The sequence below is a fragment of the Neophocaena asiaeorientalis genome, unplaced genomic scaffold (assembly GCF_003031525.2).
Source record: "Neophocaena asiaeorientalis asiaeorientalis breed wild unplaced genomic scaffold, Neophocaena_asiaeorientalis_V1.1 scaffold251, whole genome shotgun sequence".
NCBI lineage: Eukaryota > Metazoa > Chordata > Mammalia > Artiodactyla > Phocoenidae > Neophocaena > Neophocaena asiaeorientalis.
In genome coordinates, this window is record NW_020173377.1 from 1,550,767 (window position 1) to 1,571,460 (window position 20,694).

General features: G+C 39.1%; 1 protein-coding gene across 1 annotated transcript in view; it reads right to left on the minus strand.

Annotated features, from left to right (window-relative positions):
• SFMBT1 (Scm like with four mbt domains 1) overlaps nt 1–20,694 on the minus strand; it is a 126,987-nt gene that overhangs the window by 17,436 nt on the left and 88,857 nt on the right. Inside the window, exons 4-11 of the mRNA XM_024746267.1 lie at nt 19,270–19,510; nt 12,714–12,802; nt 9,306–9,552; nt 8,507–8,601; nt 7,902–8,003; nt 5,860–6,010; nt 3,380–3,462; nt 896–1,022 (exon numbers count right to left, since the gene is read on the minus strand). Of these exons, the coding sequence (XP_024602035.1) occupies nt 896–1,022; nt 3,380–3,462; nt 5,860–6,010; nt 7,902–8,003; nt 8,507–8,601; nt 9,306–9,552; nt 12,714–12,802; nt 19,270–19,510 (1,135 nt within the window). The remainder of the gene's footprint in view (nt 1–895; nt 1,023–3,379; nt 3,463–5,859; nt 6,011–7,901; nt 8,004–8,506; nt 8,602–9,305; nt 9,553–12,713; nt 12,803–19,269; nt 19,511–20,694) is intronic.

The window sequence follows — 20,694 nt, forward strand, 5'->3', positions numbered from 1 at the left end:
ACAAACATTAAGAGAAAAAGCAAACTGTCCCCCAAGCGTAACTGTATAAAGACCAAAACAGGTAGTCAATGTACAGGGTCACCCTTAGTTAGGGAATAGCAAATAAGCACCTAGAACTACCAGTAATATCATTCAGATGGTTGACAAATATGGTCGTCAATTCCATGAAATAACTGGAAAATAAAAGGCAAACGTTATAGTTCTACTCAATAAAAACATTACTTCTGGTACTCAGAAACAAGCCAGAAGTTAGATTGGTGGGCTCAAGTCAGAAAGTGATGTAAACAAAGTTGATCAGCAGGGGTTGCATAAACATGTACATCCAATACTGTCCTTGACACCTATGTTAAAGGCCGATTCTACAAACTGGGAACAACAGTAAGGACCGAGTCTGACTACTCAGCAGTGAAAAAAAAGAAACCCAGGCATAGTTAGCTGTAGTGCTGAGTACTCGCATACTACTTTCTGTCCACAAACCTGTCCCATCACTGAATATTACTTTTAGCATAATATATCTTTTCAATTTTACATACTTTTTGGTTCTACTGGTTGGGGGCAACCAAAATATAATCTCTTGAATAAGCTAGTTACTAATGCTCATGCTCATGTATTTTGGTCACATCAAAATATATGTTATTTAACTTGTATTTTCCTGTTCAAGAAAACAGGGGGCCATATAAGTGAAGGCTTTTATTCATATTCATTTCCTAAAATTTGAAGGTCAAGGACAGGAGGATGAATTTTTAGCTCAGAGTCTTACATTACAAATTAGAAGTCTCTGAACAAGACCCCTATTTAGCTAATCAATTAAGTTTAACAAGCCACATTACAGGGGTAAACAGGAAGGCAAAGAAGAGTGGTCAGACGAAGGCTTCTCAGGGGTGTTGATGCTTACCCTCCAACTGGAGCCACAGGTAGGAGCCTCTCACTGCAGTAATGGTGGCAACGCACACTTCTTCAGGGAGAAGAGGGTTCACTGCCTCAAGCTTCATGTTCTCCTTAAATTCATGCTCAGAAATTGACTAGAAGATAAATTAATCAAATACATACTCAGTATTAACTCACGTGCTCATCTGAGAGAACTTTCCAAGTAACGGTTAATCCTAGAGCAACTCCTCCATTCCACACCCCAGGGTAACTGTCCCTTTCCCTCCCTACAGAAGATAAGATTTATCCTCCAGAGGGTAAAACAACAGATCCCTGGGCAGGAGGACACAGGAACTATTGAGGGCATGCATGCTGTCCAGAACAGAGATTAGCATGTGGAATGCTGAGGCCCAGTCCCTGCTACTACCCTCCATGAGAGCAAATGGAAGAGACTTCTTGTGGCAATATGCAGCACAAGAAGGAACACATAAAGACATGGATTTAGGTTTCCCCAACAAATGGCCAGACAGATCTTACCCAATAGGGAAGTTCAAGGTTGACAAGCCCCACCCACATGCTCAGAGCTTCCAATCAGCTTTTTCTTTTAGTCTCCCATTTCTTAAATATAAGCAAGCAAATTCCACCAAGGAATTACCAGATATCTAAACATATGAAAACTAGAGACCAAAACAGATAAAACAAGCAACTTGGAGAAAAAAGATTATGTAAGAAGAAAACTCACAAAAGGTAGGGGTAATTAACATCCTCTGAAAGATGAGAAAAACTATTGCATCTTTAAAATAAGAACAGTATGTTATTAAAAATATTCAGAAATAGTTTTTAAAAATTAAAAATGTGATATCAAAAATTAAAAACTCAAAATAAGGGTTGAAAGATAAAGTTTAGGAAATCTTCCAGCAAGCAAAGCAAATAAAAAAACCCCTAAGAAACAGGAAAAGCGGTGGGGGTGGGGAGGGTGCGGCAAAATTGGAGGCCTGGTCCAGAGGGCCACCAAAATGAGAATTCCAGAAGGAGAAGAGAGAAAAAGAAAAGGAAATCAAAGAAGAGATCCAAGGGAACTTCCCAGCACAGAGAGGCGCAAGTTTCCAGAGAGAATGTGCTCTCCACGCCCCAGCACATGGGTGAAGACAGGCCAAGCCATAGCTTGACACTGAAAGGGAGTGACAAAAGAGATTCTATAACTTTCCAGGGATAGAGAAAAGGGCAGGTCATATATGAAAGATCAAGAATAAGAATGGCTTTCAACTTCTCAATACCAACACTATAAGGTAGAAAACAACTGAGGTTTTCAAAATTCTAAAGTGAAATAACTTGCATTCTAAAATTCCACATTGAGCCAAACGATCAGTCAAGTTAGTAGAGTGAACATATTTTCAAACACCAAAAGTCTACTAACACTTACATCTCTTGCATCCCATTTCAGGAAGCTACTGAGAGACAGGCTCCATCAAAACAAGGGAGTAAACCAAAAAAGAAGAGGCCATGAGATATATAAAACAGGAATCCCAAGTCCTAAGAAGAAGGAGAGGCAATTCCTTGGGTGACACAGCAGAGCAGTTTCCAGAATTAAAACTACATGGCAAGCCAAGACAGTAACCTGTCTAAAAAGAGGTTGCTAAGAGGGGTGTCTCTAAAAAATATATATTAGACATGACAGATTTCCTGATACGCTAATAGTTTTGAGAATCTACTGGAAGGTGTGGGAAGAACTAGTATTATAAGCAAAGAAAACTAGGCTATGAAAAACAAAGCGATTATTAACTTGAGGACAAATAAAAGAAGAAAATAATCGTAAAATACTACACTGCTAATCTGTGAGTAACACCTAAATGCCCATGATAATGTAAATACTCAAATTCAGACTTAACCGAGAATTGTAATATCACTCTAATAGGAAGAGCAGATAGGTAAGACAGAGGAGAAAGGTAAGGTAAAATAGCTAGATTACTCACTTACTGTAATACAGAATTGAGAGACACATCTAAAATTAACTCAAAAGATAGCAGCGAATTATAAGTGAGGAAGTATAAATATGAGAATAACAAACAGTGAGAAGAATAGGAAGTGAATACTTCTGGGAAGGGAAGCCATGGAAAGGGACAGAGCAGGAAACTGTTGTTTTATGTTCTAAGCTTTTTATTGCTGTTTGGCTCTGTAAACCATAAATAAGTTTAATAATTTTCTCTCCTTAATATTTCGACATTTTTTCATATTAATGGACCATCAAAACTAATCATAAACTAAAATTTTAAATTCACATGATTTCAGCTAATAAAAAAAACCAAATTGATAAACTGTTAAGCTAATTAAATTAACAAATTAACTTCCGCAGCAAATGAAATTTTCCTTGGACCATTTTATTACAATCAACAAGAGGCGTTTTGGGGTTGCATGAGAGAACTGGCTTCAGAGTAAACATCATTACAGCAAGGGAAGCACAGCAGTCCCCAGCAGCCCCGAAGCAGTGGCCCTGAGGGGACAGGATTCTCACCGGAGGGAAGCACCTCTGGGGAGCAGCTTCAGCACCACACTGTTTGAGGTAGTCGGCCCAATCAAAGTCCTGGCCTGGGTAGCCTAGGTAGGGACAAAAGAGCAATGATTCACACCTCACATGCCTGCCTGGCTTTGCCACTCTGCCAGGTGTCCACCCACAACTTCTAATTTTGCTAATTTGAGGACTTTGATCATTTTAGAGAGGGGAAATAACACCCTATTAAATCCAAAGTATTAATTTTATAAAATAGAGCAACTCTGGATAAATTTTTAAACTCACACTTCAAATTAGGCATTTATTTGAACAATATTTTATATGATTAGTTGCTGACAGTTTACCAAAAGAATTTAAGACAGTTATGACTGAATTTGATTTGTGCTAATAAATCCCATCTCTAAAGGAGAGAGACCCAGGGTCTAAAGGAAAAGAGCAACCTACAGCACTATCTAATCGGTGAAGACTTTTTTCTTTCGTAAAGCTATTCCCTTAAACATGTCTTAGCAACTACTAATATTCCCAGCACAGGTTTCAGATTCGTGTTCTATAGAATCTCAGTGCTCTATAAGCTGAATCATGAATTCATTTCAGGAAAAAAGCTGAGCTTAATTCCCCGCTTAAGTCTACAGGTTCTTGGCAGAAGCCCCTCTAACCTGACACCCTGATGGCACCGGCTCTGTGCAAGGAGCTGGACTGAGTCTGGCTGCCTCGCCGTGTCTGAGCTCACCTCCGCTCCCCAGAGCTCAATTTCCCACAGGCACAGAGCAAGCTACTCAAGAGCACACCAGCCTACAGCCAAACAGCCCCTGCAGTCACCTCCTCTGCCCACCTCAGAGTGGCACCATGTTCTCTCTGCCTCCCCCTCAATTCCTGACAGTAAATTAACTACCATTTTAAATTACATAATCTACTACTTTCCTTCTACTGATATTTACAAAGACAGCTGAGTTGTCTACAACAATGCTGAGAGAGGTGATATCTTTAATTTTTTTTTCTTCTCATGTAACGGCAGCAGGCAGGATAAGGAACTTGGGATGTTCAGAGCATTCCTGCAAAGCAAGAACTTGCTCCTGTACGTATGTCCCCCCAACCATCACCACCAGGCAGGCACTTCCACTGTCTGTTCACTGATGAGGGAGAACCTGGGGGGTTGTTACGGTTTTCCCCTATTTACTGCCATTCTCACTTTTGTTTCCCCCGTGACTAGTCCAATGCCTGGCTCAAAGCAAACATTCCACAAAATGTTTGATGGATGAATGAAGGCTGAACGGAAGACAAAGGTTTGGAGTCTGTGACTCTTATTAACAGAAAAGAGCACTTCCAGCCCAGTGTTCCAGCAATCACCATTTAGAAAGTGAAGCTATGTTTTACCAAGAGCTTACCAATAAAGTATATACACAGCCAGTCAAATAATCTGATTTGCTGACATAAAAATCAGATAAACACCTTACACTTCCAGATACTCTAAGTTAAAAAAATACCTAAAATTTCAGCTCAAATAAGTCATATTTAGTAACCTTGATTAAAGGGTCAAAGATTAAATTTTGCAAAGTTGCAAACATGAGGAAAATGAGTTGCTACCTTCCTACTTACAGCCTGAGTTCTACTTTTGACCATAAATCTCCCTCTGAGGTCCAAAGAGTCTCCCTCTAAGAGGAGGCCCAGAAACATAAAAATCAGTAATCTACCTCCTAACTCTGGCTCTAAGGCCTCTTCTCATAAATCAGCTCCCAACACTCATTGCATCCTACCCTCACCCCTGTTGCCTCCCAGCAGACACAGATGGAATGAACTAAGGAAGCTGCATGGAACCCCAGGATGTTATGAAGATATTTATCAAGGTAGTAGGACATACTTTATTTACTAGGTTTCTTTTTTTTTTTTTTTTTTCCAGTATGCGGGCCTCTCACTGTTGTGGCCTCTCCCGTTGCGGAGCATAGGCTCCGGACGCGCAGGCTCAGTGGCCATGGCTCACGGGCCTAGCCGCTCCGTGGTATGTGGGATCTTCCCAGACCAGGGCACAAACCCGTGTCCCCTGCATCGGCAGGCGGACTCTCAACCACTGCGCCACCAGGGAAGCCCTAGTTTTTTGGTTTTTTAAAAAATATTTATTTGGTTGCACCTGTCTTAGTTGTGGCAGGCGGGCTCCTTAGTTGTGGCTCGCCAGCTCCTTAGTTGTGGCATGCATGTGCAATCTAGTTTTCTGACCAGGGATTGAACCTGGGCCCCCTGCATTGGGAGCACAGAGTCCTAATCACTGTGCCACCAGGGAAGTCCCTATTTACTAGTTTTTAAGCTTAATTTATAACTTTTAAATATGTAGATACTGGAATATAGGTCTTTGTTTACTCTTGTCTTGGGCCCCCAAAACATTAAGGACAGGATTGGGTGTGAGGAGAGAGGGGGACAAAAGATCCAGGTAAAGCCATCTGATAAATCTCATTTTGAAGCAAACAAATCAGAAAAGAATGAATACACACCAGGAGGGGGACTGATGTGTAAACCATTCTTCAGACCCCACTGCACAGGGAAAATACCAGGACTGTCAGCATGACACACGAAGGATCGCTGTGCACGACTCTCTGGTCGCAAATCATCCATTTCCACCAGAAAATACTTCTCATCAAAAACCTGTATGTATGATTTAACACATAAAATACACAAATTTTGATTTTTTAATTGGGGTATAGTTGCTTTATAATGTTGTGCTAGTTCCTGCTGTACAACGAAGTCAATCAGCTATATGTGTACATATACCCGCTCCCTCTGGGACCTCCCTCCCACCCGTCCCACCCATCTAGGTCACCACAGAGCACCGAGCTGAGCTCCCTAAGCTATACAGAAGGTTCCCACTAGCTGTTTTACACATGGTAGTGTATATATGTCAATCCCAATACGTGTATGTTTACGCATGTGTGCGCACACACACACACACACGTCATTTCCTTGGCATAGCTGAACGTGTTACAAAAGTTAATAGCCACGTTAATAGTAACATTAAGCGTTTTTTAATACTACTACTAAGCACTCAGTAAATGTTATCTCTGTGTCAGGCACTGTTTAAATGCTTTTTTTGTATTAATTCAGCTTTAATCTTCCTAACACTCTAACGAGGTACCATTATCAACCCCATTTTGCAGAAAAGGAAACTGAGTTTAAAAAGCAGTTAAATAACCTGCTCCATGTTACACTGACAGGACGAAACAGAACCTAGATTTAAATCCAAGTTGTTGAGCTCCAAACAAAGCTTAGTTCAGGCTCAGTGAGGAGTCAACTACACCAGTTTATTAGATCAGATCCTAGCCTAGTTTCAAATGCCAAAGAGAAGGTTTTATGAAACTCCCCTGGCTCCTTACCACCTACCCTTCAACTTCAGGAAGGACCTTCTGATTCCACTGCAGGTTCAGAATCCCTTCTTGTTCTTTTTTTCCCCCTCCTTTTGTGAAGTTATTCTTTTTTTTTTTTTTTAAATAAATTTATTTATTTTGTTTTATTTATTTTTGGCTGTGTTGGGTCTTTGTTGCTGCATGCAGGCTTTCTCTAGTTGCGGCAAGCGGGGGCTACTCTTTATTGCGGTGCATGGGCCTCTCACTGGGGTGGCTTCTCTTGTTGCAGAGCATGGGCTCTAGGCGCATGGGCTTCAGTAGTTGTGGCTCATGGGCTCTAGAGCGCAGGCTCAGTAGTTGTGGCACATGGGCTTAGTTGCTCCGCGGCATGTGGGATCTTCCCGGACCAGGGTTTAAACCCGTGTCCCCTGCCTTGGCAGGCAGATTCTTAACCACTGTGCCAGCAGGGAAGCCCCCTTCTTGTTCTAAGAATAATCTTCTTCTAAGGTAAGGAAAATTTAAATCTCAACAGGTCAGACGATTTAGTGTCCGCATAACTATTCCTCTTGTCACACTTGACTTTTGGTTCTACTTTCAGTAAATGGGCTTCTGCTCTACTCTTAAAACGAAATCCTCTACCTTATGCCTCAGTTCTAGTTACTGAGTAACTGGGCCTTGACAACCTGCCCAGTTCTTGTGGTTACTTCTAACAAGAACCTCGCTTTTGTCAGTCTTCCAAAAGATTAAAGTCTGGATCTGGAATCCATGGCTGGAGCAATCCTACTGGCAGATCTTGTGACACTAATCAACTGTTCCCCACACATCACCCAACGAGCCCTGCACCTAGCTGGACCCTGATGACACTGCCTGCCTCCAAACTTTTCCGATACCGTGGGCCACCTGCCGCTTAAATCTCCTCTATAGTTATGTACAGCCAGGCCTGCCCCAAAGAATGTGCATCCTACTACTCTGGTGCCCAGGCTTTGGTTAGCTGGGGCAGCCAAGCTCTGACAAAGGAATGGGCCACAAAGAACCAGACATTACAAACGTAAAATGTGCACAGAACTAATTCTAGCCTCACAGCTTAGGAGAAACAATGGGTTGGATTAGTGGAGTTTGAAGATTAAAACACTACCAATTTCCTAAACCAGTCACCCTGACAAGAATTCTTACCAAGAGAGTTGCCTCCATTTTACCTTAACAATTGTAGCAGGAGAGATCCCAAAAGGAGACCAGGGATCCACAGCTTCCAATTTCATATTTACAGAGAATGAATGAGTGCCGATCACTTGTTTATCCTGAATGTAAATGCCAAGAGGGAATAAAATATAGTATCTGCACATTAATTTTATACTCATATATAGCTGAATACTACTCTTAATTAAAATAATGGAACTGTCCAGCTTCTGGTAAATAATCTAATCCTATAATTGTCTTCCCAGCCTGGAAAAAATTATTTAGGAAAAAAAAAAACCCAAAGGAAGCACTCCTACTCTCTACATTCGGAACACGAGGGTCATACAGAGAAAAAAGTTTATTTTATAACAAGTCAAGGCTATGTAGTTAAGAGTAGAAAAGAAAAGACTCAAAATGCTTTAAGAGCGCTTCGGGAAAAAACCTGGACTACTTTTAGGAAAAAAGGATGATCATCACTCTCGCTAGCCTTCACACCTCTTCCCTCCTTCAGGCATCACAGCACTCTCACTGACGCCAGGGGTTATTTTATGCTTTGCAGCTCCCCCATATTGCTTTACTCTACTGTGAGAAGATAAGTACCTATCTACAACATTTTTGTTTTTACCTTAAATAAGTAAGATGGTAATGGCTCTTCCTCCTCCTCTTTCACTTTGGCCAAGATCTCTTGCCACTCAACTTCAGTTTTCAGATGTCTGATGGCTTTAGTTAAAACAAGACAGGATGCTTTAAGTGATGTGAGAACTGACACATTTTATAACTGCTCTGAAAGCATTCACATAAAAAAGTCACTTTCCACTGGGAAAAGGAAGGGGTTCAAGCCCACTTATACCATCTTTACTCACAGAACTTATAACTTTAACTTCAGTACCTTGTCTCCTCTGTTCAGAACCTGGGTAGTGGTTTGGTGAAAATACCTACAGTAAGATCATAAGGATTGCTGTTGTCCACAAAATAATATAATACAGCATCCAAATTGGGGCACATAATAATGAATGTAAATTGATTCAAACATTAACTCCTGTTTTAATATTATTGGGATATCTTTTAATCAACAATTTGCTTTGAACTCAAGACCTGTCCTACTCCTGTAACTATGTACATGCTACCTAGAGAATTTTTCTTCAGTTTTGGTAACGGATCAGTATGAGTTGGGGCAGAAGTTAGTAAAAGTTGGAGCAGAAGGTATATCAATATGTGTGGCAAATTACTAAGGCAATAAAGCCAAAAAAAAAAAAAAAGGCATTTAACTACTCCATATACATTTTTTCAATATCTCTATTATGTAAACTAACAAAGGCTTCCATAATATGCAGAATAATGTATTTTTCAGTCTCATAGATATTAATAAAAATATAATAAACAATAATGTAATATTAAAAGAAAAATGTTATATTGCTCCTCACCTGATGGGGGCTGAAGCTCATATCCCTGTTGAGCAGCCCAACCAATATGATGAAGAAATGGATCCAAGTAATACAACCAATGTTCAAAATTATCAGAACTCTCAAGTCCTTCATAACGCAGCCTCAGCCTTCCTCCAATGTTATCTACTACAGTAACAATCCAAGTACTTAAAGAGTCCTGGAAAGCTTGACATTCCAGCCTGGAACCTGGAGCAATGAGATCTAAAGGATTCCTCCCATTACGGAGCTGTAGGTAAAAAAAGCAAAATGATTATATAAGAGAGGTAACATAATATTTTTAAAATCAAGTTTTAAATGAACTCAAATTAACCTTTATATTTTTACCCATTCAAAGCTAGTGACACTGAACTGCCTAATATCATACAAGTCTCTATAGTATTATTTCTGGTGATATGAAAATATTTATCTTAAAGAAAGATTTCTGTCTCTAGGACTATATTATAGTTTCATCTAGAAAGAATTTTTAAAATATCATTACTTAGTCTCTGTAAAAGCAAATATGATCATCATTTAAAAAAAAATCAAATATGACAAAAGTCAAAATCCCCCACAATCCTACCTCTAGGAAAGAACCATGATAAACACTTTGGCATATACTCTCTGAGAATGGGTTTTCTACACACAAGTCAACATCCACCCATGTCTATCTTTTTCTCTTTTGTATTTTTTGAAAAATGTATATTGTTTTTCAATGTGTGTTTGTCACTTAATATTTCATAGCTATCTTTCTATTATAGCACATATAAATCTCCCTCATTCTTTTAATCTGTTTTATTAACATTATGTATTATACATGGGCAGTAATTTATCCACTTATCTGCTGATGGCATTTCAGTTCTGATTTTTTTACTCATTTCACAGCGATGTTCTTATGAATGCAATGAGTGTTCTGATTACACTGAGGGAAAGAAAGAGTTTAATTCTCACTCTCTAGATACATATTAAAAGCTAGAAAAAAGAATAAAAACAAAGGCTGATTCCAATATCATCACTTAACCACTTCTTAATGTTCAAACTTACACTTTTTTCCTAATAAGAACTGCTCGGACTTCCCTGGTGGCACAGTGGTTAAGAATCTGCCTGCCAATGCAGGGGACACGGGTTCAAGCCCTGGGCTGGGACGATCCCACATGCTACGGAGTAACTAAGCCCGTGCACCACAACTACTGAGCCTGTGCTCTAGAGCCCGCGTGCCACAACTACTGAACTCGTGTGCCACAACTACTGAAGCCCGCATGCCTATAGCCTGTGCTCCGCAACAAGAGAAGCCACTGCAATGAGAAGCCTGCGCACCGCAACCAATAGTTGCCCCTGGGCAGCAACAAAGACCCAACGTAGCCAAAAATAAATTTATAAATAAATTTATAAAAAAAAAAAAAAAAAGAACTGCTCTATGACACTTACATATTCATATATATGCAAAAGAACACATGAACAAATGAAGGAACACATTCACAGCTAAAGATAAGAATAGCAGAATCAAGGTCAATGTACTGCAGGATACTTATTAATTCATTTGTTCATGATTTCATTCATTCATTCAAATGTTACTGAGTGTTTAGCCGGGCCCAGACTAAACGTAATTAAATGAGTCAGAGTACAGGCATACATCTGAGATATTGCAGGTTCAGTTCCAGAGCACTACAATAACGTAAATACTGCAATAAGGTGAACCATACTAATTTTTTGCTTTCCCAGTGCATATAAAAATAAAGTCTAGGGCTCCCTGGTGGCGCAGTGGTTAGGAGTCCGCCTGCCGATGCAGGGGACACGGGTTCGTGCCCCAGTCCGGGAAGATCCCACATGCCGCGGAGCGGCTGGGCCCGTGAGCCATGGCTGCTGGGCCTGCGCATCCGGAGCCTGTGCTCTGCAACAAGGAGGCCACGGCAGTGAGAGGCCCGCGTACCGCAAAAAAAAAAAAATAAAGTTTACACTATATTGTAGTCTATTAAGTGTGCAATAGCATTGTCTTAAAAAAAAAAAAAAAGCACATATATTAATTTAAAAATACAAAACAAAAACCAATTACAATAGTAACATCAAAGATCACCGATCAGAGATCACCATACAAATATAAAAATAATGAAAAGTTTGAAATATTGTGAGAATTACCAAAATGTAACACAGAAACACAAAGTGAGCAAATACTGTTGGAAAAATAGCGCCGACACACTTGCTCAAAGCAGGGTTGCCACAATGCTTCAAATTGTAAAAAATGCGGTGTCTGAAAAGCACAATAAAGTGAAGCACAATGAAATGAGGTATGCCTGTATAAAATATAAAGATCACCTAGAAACAGAGTGTTCGCCAATCAAGTTTAAAGAGGAATTGTAAATGGATCACAGAATTAAATATAACAGTTAACACTATAAAACATTTAGAAGAAAATATAGGAGTAAATCTATATGACCTTGGGTTAAGCAAAGCCTTCTTAGATAAGACTCCAAAAGTACAAGCAACAAAAGAAAAAGATAGATAAATTGGATGACATCTAAATAAAAAACTTTTGTTCTACAAACAATACCATCAAGAAAGTGAAAAGACAATCTACAGAATTGGAGAAAATATTTAAAAATCATATATCTTAATCTAGACTTGTAATCAGAATTTATAAGGAACTCTTACAACCCAATAATAAAAAGATAAATAACCCAATTTAAAAATGGGCAGATATTTCTCCAAAAAAGCACATAGAAATATGCTCAGTATCATTAGTCAATAGGGAAATGCAAATCGAAGTGAGATATTACTTCACACCCACTAGGATAGCTACAACCAAAAAGAGAATAACGGGTGTTGCCAAGGATGTAAAGAAATTGGAACCTTCATAAACTGCATTTCACGTATGATACAAAGAATGTTGCTGGTACGACAGATAGTGACAAAATATAACTTAGAAACGTCATAATCAATACATTTATTTCACAAAAACAAGAAATCTATTTTCACCAACAAGCTCAAAAGCTATACTAATTTAAAAGAACTGCTGAAAGCAGGTAGGTGGTGGTCCAGTGTCTTCCGAGCAAAAGAAAAGGGGTCTCAAGTCACCTGGTGTGGGAGTTACAAATGTCCATGCTGAAGTAGAGTCAGCCCTTGCTCAGTTCCAAGTGAGAGCTCAAAATGGCCACATTTTCCAACTGAGTGAAAGAATCTGGAAAACTAGATTTTCATGTGTTTGCAACTAATTCAAAAACCTTTTATGCGCTAAGCAAGCCACCAGTTTGCAACCTCTGAAGGTAAGTTTACACCCCCCAATACCTATGCCTATGTCTGTACGAATAGTGCTGATCTGTCTTGGAGTGGTAAATGAGCATGCAATTTTAAGATTCCTTGGACAGGAAGATTGGAAGGGTTTTCCACACTGATTCTGGAAGCAATAATACTCACGCCCTCTAGCAGCGGAACAGGAGGACTACATGCTCCCATCAGGGTCTGCTGCAGAAACTCATCCAGATCAGACACTTTATCTCTGATGCCTAGATGAAGGAATCATACTGTCAGCCACAAAACACACAGAAATTAAACTAAGCAGAATACAGAGAAACTAAACGAGTGAAAATGGTTTAGAGGTTCATGTGTCATTTTAATATTTAACAGCCCAAAATATTGCTTCTTTGACAGCTTAAAAATAATCCTCCTCTAGACAGAGCTACTTCCTGGTTAGTTTAATAAGAGTTGTATCCAGAAAAAAGAGAATAGGCCCAACTCCCTGTTAGTATAATTTTACCCAAAAATGAACTACTTTATTTTTTATTATGGAAATTTTCAAATATATAGAAAAATAGAGAAAACAGTATAATGAATCCCCAGCTTCAAAAACTGTCACTTCATGGTCAACCTTTATATCTAGACCAGGAGCTGTTAGCAAATGACAAAGTGTGGGCTAAATCTGGCCTGCTGTCTTTACTGTAAATAAAGTTTTATTGGAACACAGCCAACATCATTTTTTAAGTACTGCTTTCACATTACAAAGGTAGAGTTGAGCAGCTGTGACAGAAACCACAGGGCCTGAAAAGTCTAAAATATTTTACTATCTGGTCCTTTATAGCTACTTTGTCAACCCTGATCTACATCCTCACATACTCCCCCCGCCCCCTGCGACCCAACCATGGATTATTCAGAAACCAATTCCTGATATCACGTAATTTCATCTAATATAATCTCAGTATGCATTTCTAAAAGAAAATAACTTTTTGTATAACCACAATAACATCACACCTTTAAAAATTACAATAATTCCTTCATATCAAATACCTAGTCCATGTTCAACTTTCCAAAATGTCTCAAAAATGATTTTTTCAATTTGTTTGGTCAAATCATGATACAAATGAGAGCCATACATTGCAAATGGTTAATATATCAACTAAATCTCTTTTAATGTGTACGTATACCCCACTCCCTCTTCTTCTTGCAGCATATTTGTTAAGACTCAACATTTTGTCCTAAATGGAGTTTTTCAGAGTCTGGTTTTACTGGTTGCCTCCTTGTGGTAACCAGTTGCTCTACTGTCCTTTTCATTTTCTATAAATCAGTATTTAGATCTAGAGGCCTGAGCAAATTCAGATTTGACTCTCTGGGGTTGGGGGTAAGATTACTTCATAAATGGAGTTGTATTTTTCCATCAAGAGGCACATTCGGGCTTCCCTGGTGGCGCAGCGGTTGAGAGTCCGCCTGCCGATGCAGCGGACACAGGTTCTTGCCCCGTTCCGGGAAGATCCCACATGCCGCGGAGCGGCTGGGCCCGTAAGCCATGGCCGAGGTTGTCTCTCCTTCTGTGATGTTAGCAGCTTTTAATGGTCACTACATAGATATACTGATTCATTAGGGGCTAAAAATGGTGATATTCTATCACCCCTTCTTCATTTACTAACCAAAATACTTCTAAAAAGAAAAATTTCTCTTCTTCTACTATTTGATCACACAAAGAAGGCAGGATATATGCTTGATTCTCTTTATTCTTTCTCTGTATTTACCAGTCTTCAAAATTATCAGTTGGTTCTCCAGCATCGTCCCAAAGCGACCAATGAGGGTTTTGTTTAAAAGATTCACCATTAAGTTACAGATTAAATCACATATATGTTTCAGGCCACTGCAGCTACTGTCCTATTGATGCTCAAAGTGTCTCATCTTTAAGAAGAGGGGGTCTCTTCAGGTTGGCTCCTGAGTCCTTTGATATAACCGTAAATAGTTATTGATCTCTTTTTCACTTTTGGTATAAAAAGATGTTCCGTGCTCCTCTTGTACATTTCCTGTCCCAGTCCAGCTTTATTCCACAATACACAAATAATGATTTCAAAATAACATCAACTCTACCACCAACAATATGATTACTAAACACAGCTTGAGTTGTTGTTGCTACTTCGGTAATTTTTTTGGTTCCTTTTGGTATAGCCTTACTAGGGACATATATTTAAATTACTGTATTTGCAAGTCACTGAAATAGTTGTTCTCTGGGTAGTTACTTCACAAGCTCCATACACAGGTTTCTTTATTTGCTTCTGCATTTTTTTTTTGTGGTACGCGGGCCTCTCACTGTTGTGGCCTCTCCTGTTGCGGAGCACAAGCTCTGGACGCGCAGGCTCAGCAGCCATGGCTCACGGGCCCAGCAGCTCCGTGGCGTGTGGGATCTTCCCGGACCGGGGCACGAACCTGTGTCCCCTGCATCGGCAGGCGGACTCTCAACCACTGTGCCACCAGGCAAGCCCCACAAATTACTTTTTTAAATTCTGCTTTATAAGTTATATAAGATATTTACATGGTTCACAATTCAAATCTACAAAATAAGGTACATTCAGAAAATCCACCTTTTAACCTTGTCCCCTTCATCCTATTCCCTTCTTTACCCACAGGCAACTTTTTAAAATGGTGTATTCCTTATTGTTAATCAACTATAGCTCGATTTAAAAAAAAGATTCCTTTAGTTTTAAAAAACGAAGTTAACACACACATACACAGGCATTCATACATCTTCCTCCTCCCTCATTCAATACATATTTTTCTTTATTCATATAACAAGATATCTGGAGACCATTCCTTGGATATATGTACATGGACCCACCCTGTTTCTTTTTTTAATGACTGATTGCACCTTTTATTATGAAGTACTCTTCTTTGGAAAGGTGATATATATTGATACACACACACACACACACACACACACACACACACACAAAGGAGTATTACTTAGCCATAAAAAGAATGAAATAATGCCATTTGCAGCAACATGGATGAACCAAGAGATTATCACTCTGCTGTACACCTGAAACCAATGCAACATTGTAAATCAACTACACTTCAATTAAAAAATAATAATAAAGTACCCTTCTTTGTTTCTTACAGTGCTTTCTGATCTGAATTCCACCTTTGTCAGATATCAAGACTGAGACTCCTGCTTTCTTTTCTATTTGCATTTGTCTATGTATCTTTGTCCATCCTTTTATGTTTATTCTTTCAGAATATCTCCATTTAGGTATGTCTCCTGTAATAGCACAGAAGTGGGTTTTATTTTGTGAGCCAACCTGAATTGTTTACTTTTAATAGAAGAGTAAGCCCATTAACATTTATTTATATTACCAAAAGATACGACCTCAATTCTGTCATATTGTTAAGTATCACATAAATTGCTTGTGTATGTGTACAGTCTTTCACTATGTGATCTATTTTATTTAAATATATACTTTTTAAAAGCTATCTTTTGGCATTTACAAAGGTTTGTGTTTTTATTTCTTCTGGTTACTTTTTTTTTTTTTTTTTTTGGTACACGGGAAAAAAACCCATGTCCCCTGCATCGGCAGGCGGACTCTCAACCACTGCGCCACCCCGGAAGCCCCTACTAATATCTTTATATAACAATTTTAGTCCTCTCTATTTTCGGACTATTTTCTATTTCATTTTTTTTTTTTTTAAATAAACAATACTAAAGTTAGCTATAATGTCTTTCTTCTCCTCTCTTTCAGCATCTCATTTCAGGTAAAATAGCCTTTTACTCCCAGTTAACACTTAAAAGGCAATTAGTTAAATTACTAGGCAATAAACCTGTTTTAAAAGGGGAGGAGGGATGAGTAAGCTTATACCACTGTATTCACTTGCTCGCCCCACTGTGGTCACATTTTTTATAGTTAGACTGTATTTATGTTGTCAGACCATGTAGCCTTAATATACTATACTGTCTCTCTTACAACAATCATTTAGCTCGAAGTTCTACAGTCATATATACATTTAGTGTTTCACTAACAATTCTCAAGCTAATGTTTCTTCATTTGTTTTTCTTTTCTTTTAAAAACATTAATTAATTAATTAATTTATTTATTTATTTTTGCAGTACGCAGAACTCTCACTGCTGTGGCCTCTCCCGTTGCGGAGCACAGGCTCCAGACGCGCAGGCTCAGCGGCCATGGCTCACAGGCCTAGCCGCTCCGCGGCGTGTGGGATCTTCCTGGACCGGGACATGAACCCATGTCCCTGGCATCGGCAAGCGGACTCTCAACCACTGCACCACCAGGGAAGCCTGCTCTGGAAGGATTTTATTCTACCCTTTTTTCCTCTTTTTTTAATTATCCTAACTTGACCTTGTATGAGACTCAACTGAAATCGTTCTCTCTTGTTCATGTTTAAATGAGGTGAATTTTCCTATACTCCTAAGATGTGATAGTGGGCCAGGTAGCTTCATGTCTCTAGAGCTTCCTCTTACATTGTTTTTTCACAGAATGTTAAGAGCAAGCTAGAAGCCCACCGATAACCCAGGACTCTACATTTCTAAATACCATCCTTCAAAAAACAAAATGAAACAAAACAAAAAAACCTAGGGCTCCCTGGAGAAATGGCTGATTTCAGGGCTGAGGCAGGGAAAAGTTTCCTGAACAAGAAACTACTCAAAGAATAATGGGAACATAGCAAAGGATACATTTGCCAGCTTGAAGGGGTGTCCACTGGCCAAATCTAGGACAGTCTGAGCATCAAAATAAATAATGATAGTAAGGATTATAATCCATTGAATAAAATAATACTCATAAGTCTATACTGACATAGATACATAAATACACACATGCATACATAAATACCTGTATGTAAATGGTAGAAAAGAGAAAGCTCTTTCTATAGTAGAAAGCCAATTATGAAACGAAGAAGGAATTAGAAAATGCCATTTGGTAATCATTAGAGTAATAACTGTTTCAGATAAAAATTATCAATGGATGCCAAAAAAGGTGGGTGAAGTTTGAAGAGTAATGAGATAGTTACATAATCTCAAGGTATCTTCCCACAAGATACTAAGTAAAAACAGTAAAAGCAATTTTACAGTGGAAAAACTTGGCATATACCAATTTAATCAAGTGATGAAAGTTAATATCACAAGTTAGTTACAGGACAAACCAATAGCATGTGTCTCCTAAGATGATGCACCAGAAGGACACAGCATCACTTCTGCATTTCTCCTACCAAAAGTGCACAATTGGGCTTCCCTTGTGGCGCAGTGGTTGAGAGTCCGCCTGGCGATGCAGGGGACACGGGTTCGTGCCCCGGTCCGGGAAGATCCCACATGCCGTGGAGCGGCTGGGCCCGTGAGCCATGGCCGCTGAGCCTGTGCGTCCAGAGCCTGTGCTCCGCAACGGGAGAGGCCACAACAGTGAGAGGCCCGCATACCGCAAAAAAAAAAAAAAAAAAAAAAAGTGCACAATCTGAATCTAAGTAAACATCAGACAAACCCAAATTGTGAGACATTCTAAAAAATAGCCAGCCTGTACTCTTCAAAAACGTCAATGCCAAGAAGGACAAAGAAAGGTTAAGGAAACTAAAAAGATATGACAGCTAAATGCACTGAATCCTGGACGAGGAAAAGACATGAGGAATAATGAACAGTACTCAACCCAGGACATAATGAACGTTCCTGGGAAAATCGGCCTGTACCTTTCAAAGATGTCAAAGTCATGAAAGTCAAAGAAAGCATGAGGAACTGTCCCAGATTAAAGGAATCTTAGGAGACAGGACAAATGAATGTTAACACATGATCCAGGATTTTCTTTTACTGTAGAAACATTTTACTACAAAAACATTATTGATAAAAACTGAACAAGGTCTATAGATTAAATAACAGTATTATATCAAAGTTAATTTCCTGATTTTATTTTATTGTGTTCATGAATGTCCTTGTTTTTAGAAGTAAAGGGTAAAAGGAAATCACATGTACAACTGACTCTCATGGTTCATTAAAAAAGCCTGTGTGTGTGTGTGTGTGTGTGAGAGAGAGAGAGAGAGAGAGAGAGAGGACAAAGTAAATGTGGTAAAATGTCAACATTTGGGGAAAGTTGGCAGTAAGTCCCCAAGAATTTTCTATAATATTTTTGCAAATCTGAAGTATTTCTGTAAATCTGAAATTATAAAAAAAATAAGAAGTTGAAAGTAAAGCATATAAGGTCTGGAATTTTCTTAAGGTCTGTCTTTCCTTTCTGCACATTTATACGACCCTTCTCTTTCTTTTGTCCTATTGTCTCTGTCCTACTTAATTTGGATTCTACTCCCAGTAGGGCTCTTTCCTGAAAGCGAGCTTCAGCTGGTTTATTCTAAGGGTCCACAGGTCCCAGACTGCTTGTAGGTCATAAGAGGGAGGACGATAAAATCAGAAAGAGAATCAATCTGGCCCAACGTACCCAAAGACAACCAGACCTACAAGTCTCAAACTTAAGAGAGCCTCACAGACCTACAGGATTATAAGCAACAGATGCTTCCTATGAATGTCATAAAAGCCTGAAGCTTAGTGAGCACAGAATATAATTTTTTTTTAAGGGAAATGTAAATTATTCCTTATAAATACTGTCATTCAAAATGCTAACCGAAAGAAGTTAGGAAGACCTATGTGCTTGGGAAACTGAAAACCTTAAGACTGTGGACAGCCCAAATTTTCCTACAGCAATACCACATCACGCCTTGATACGAAGTATCGCATTACCTTCCGGGGCTTCGAGGGTCTTCTTATTCTGCTCACACCACCCAATGGGGTAGAGGTCAGCCTTCCTGATGTCACACCAGAAGTCTGCTCTCCGGTCCTCCCCGTAGCCATCGTAGCGGAGGAGGAGCAACTGCTCACAGGTGGTAATGATGGTGGCAACCCAGTAGGTTTCAGGATCGGTTTTCACAACCACCTCCAGTTTCATCCCAGGAGCAAATCCATTCTGCAAACGTGTGTCCACCTGAACAGGGAAATGTTATTAACCACCAGGAAAACATCTCAAATGAATACTTCTTTGGCCAACATTCTTTAAGACTTACAATTCTGAAGCACTAAATGCAATAAAATCTTCTCAAGGGAAACCTGAGAAATTCCAATTCTAACTCACAGGAGTGATCCAAACAAAACAGGGACTAGCAATGCTGCTCTGTTCCATCTGACTCTGAAGGAGCTTTAAGAGAACTCAATATTCCACCAAAGCAGTCTATTATGATTACAGAATATGCTTTCTATTAAGTATACAAATCACTGAATGTTCACCATTTTAACAACCTTCAACACATTAAGTTTTCAAGAGTGATTTCTCGATCATTCAAAAGAAAATTTATGAAGCTAGAAAAGGTAAAGGACAAAAATAAGTTATACTGATAATAAATTAGTATAATATATACCATACAAAATGAGCCATATTTCCCAGTTTCCCTAAAACCGTCTGTGTTTACACCTGTTATTCTTGAATAATAATAATGCCTCTTATCTCTCTCAAAAGTGTCCTAATTTAGATGATAAATTATATGGTCACAAAGTTAGGGGTCTGCAATTCTGGAATTCCTGTATGTGTATACTAAAATTAAATAAATATATTATGGATAATGAGAGCCAGGTTTCTCACTGTGGGAGAAAGAAGTAAAAATAAGAAGAGGGGAATGGGACTTCCCTGGCAGTCCAGTGGTTAAGATTCCATGCTTCCACTGCAGGGGGCATGGGTTCAATCCTTGGTGAAGGAACTAAGATCCTGCATGCCGTACGGCACAGCCAAAAAAAATAATAATAATAAAATAGAATAAAATTTTAAAAAGAAGAAGGTAAAACCAGAATGAATCTTGTGGTGTTGATCTGAAATCAGAGGTGTGGATGCCAAAATGACTATGACGACTATGATATCTGCATAGTCTCAAAGGTTCTCTCCACAAAATTCTTCCTTAGTCGCAAAAGGGAAAACAGTAACATTACGGTGAAGAAATCTGGCAGACGCCACCTTAACTACCGGATCAAAGTTAACATCACCAGTCCTAAAACATCGATATCATATACCCTTGATATCATATCAGAAAAGCACATCATCATTTCTATGACATTCTTGCCAAATGCATAAACTCAAGCTAATCATGAGAAAACCCAAACGCAAATTGAGAAACATTCTAC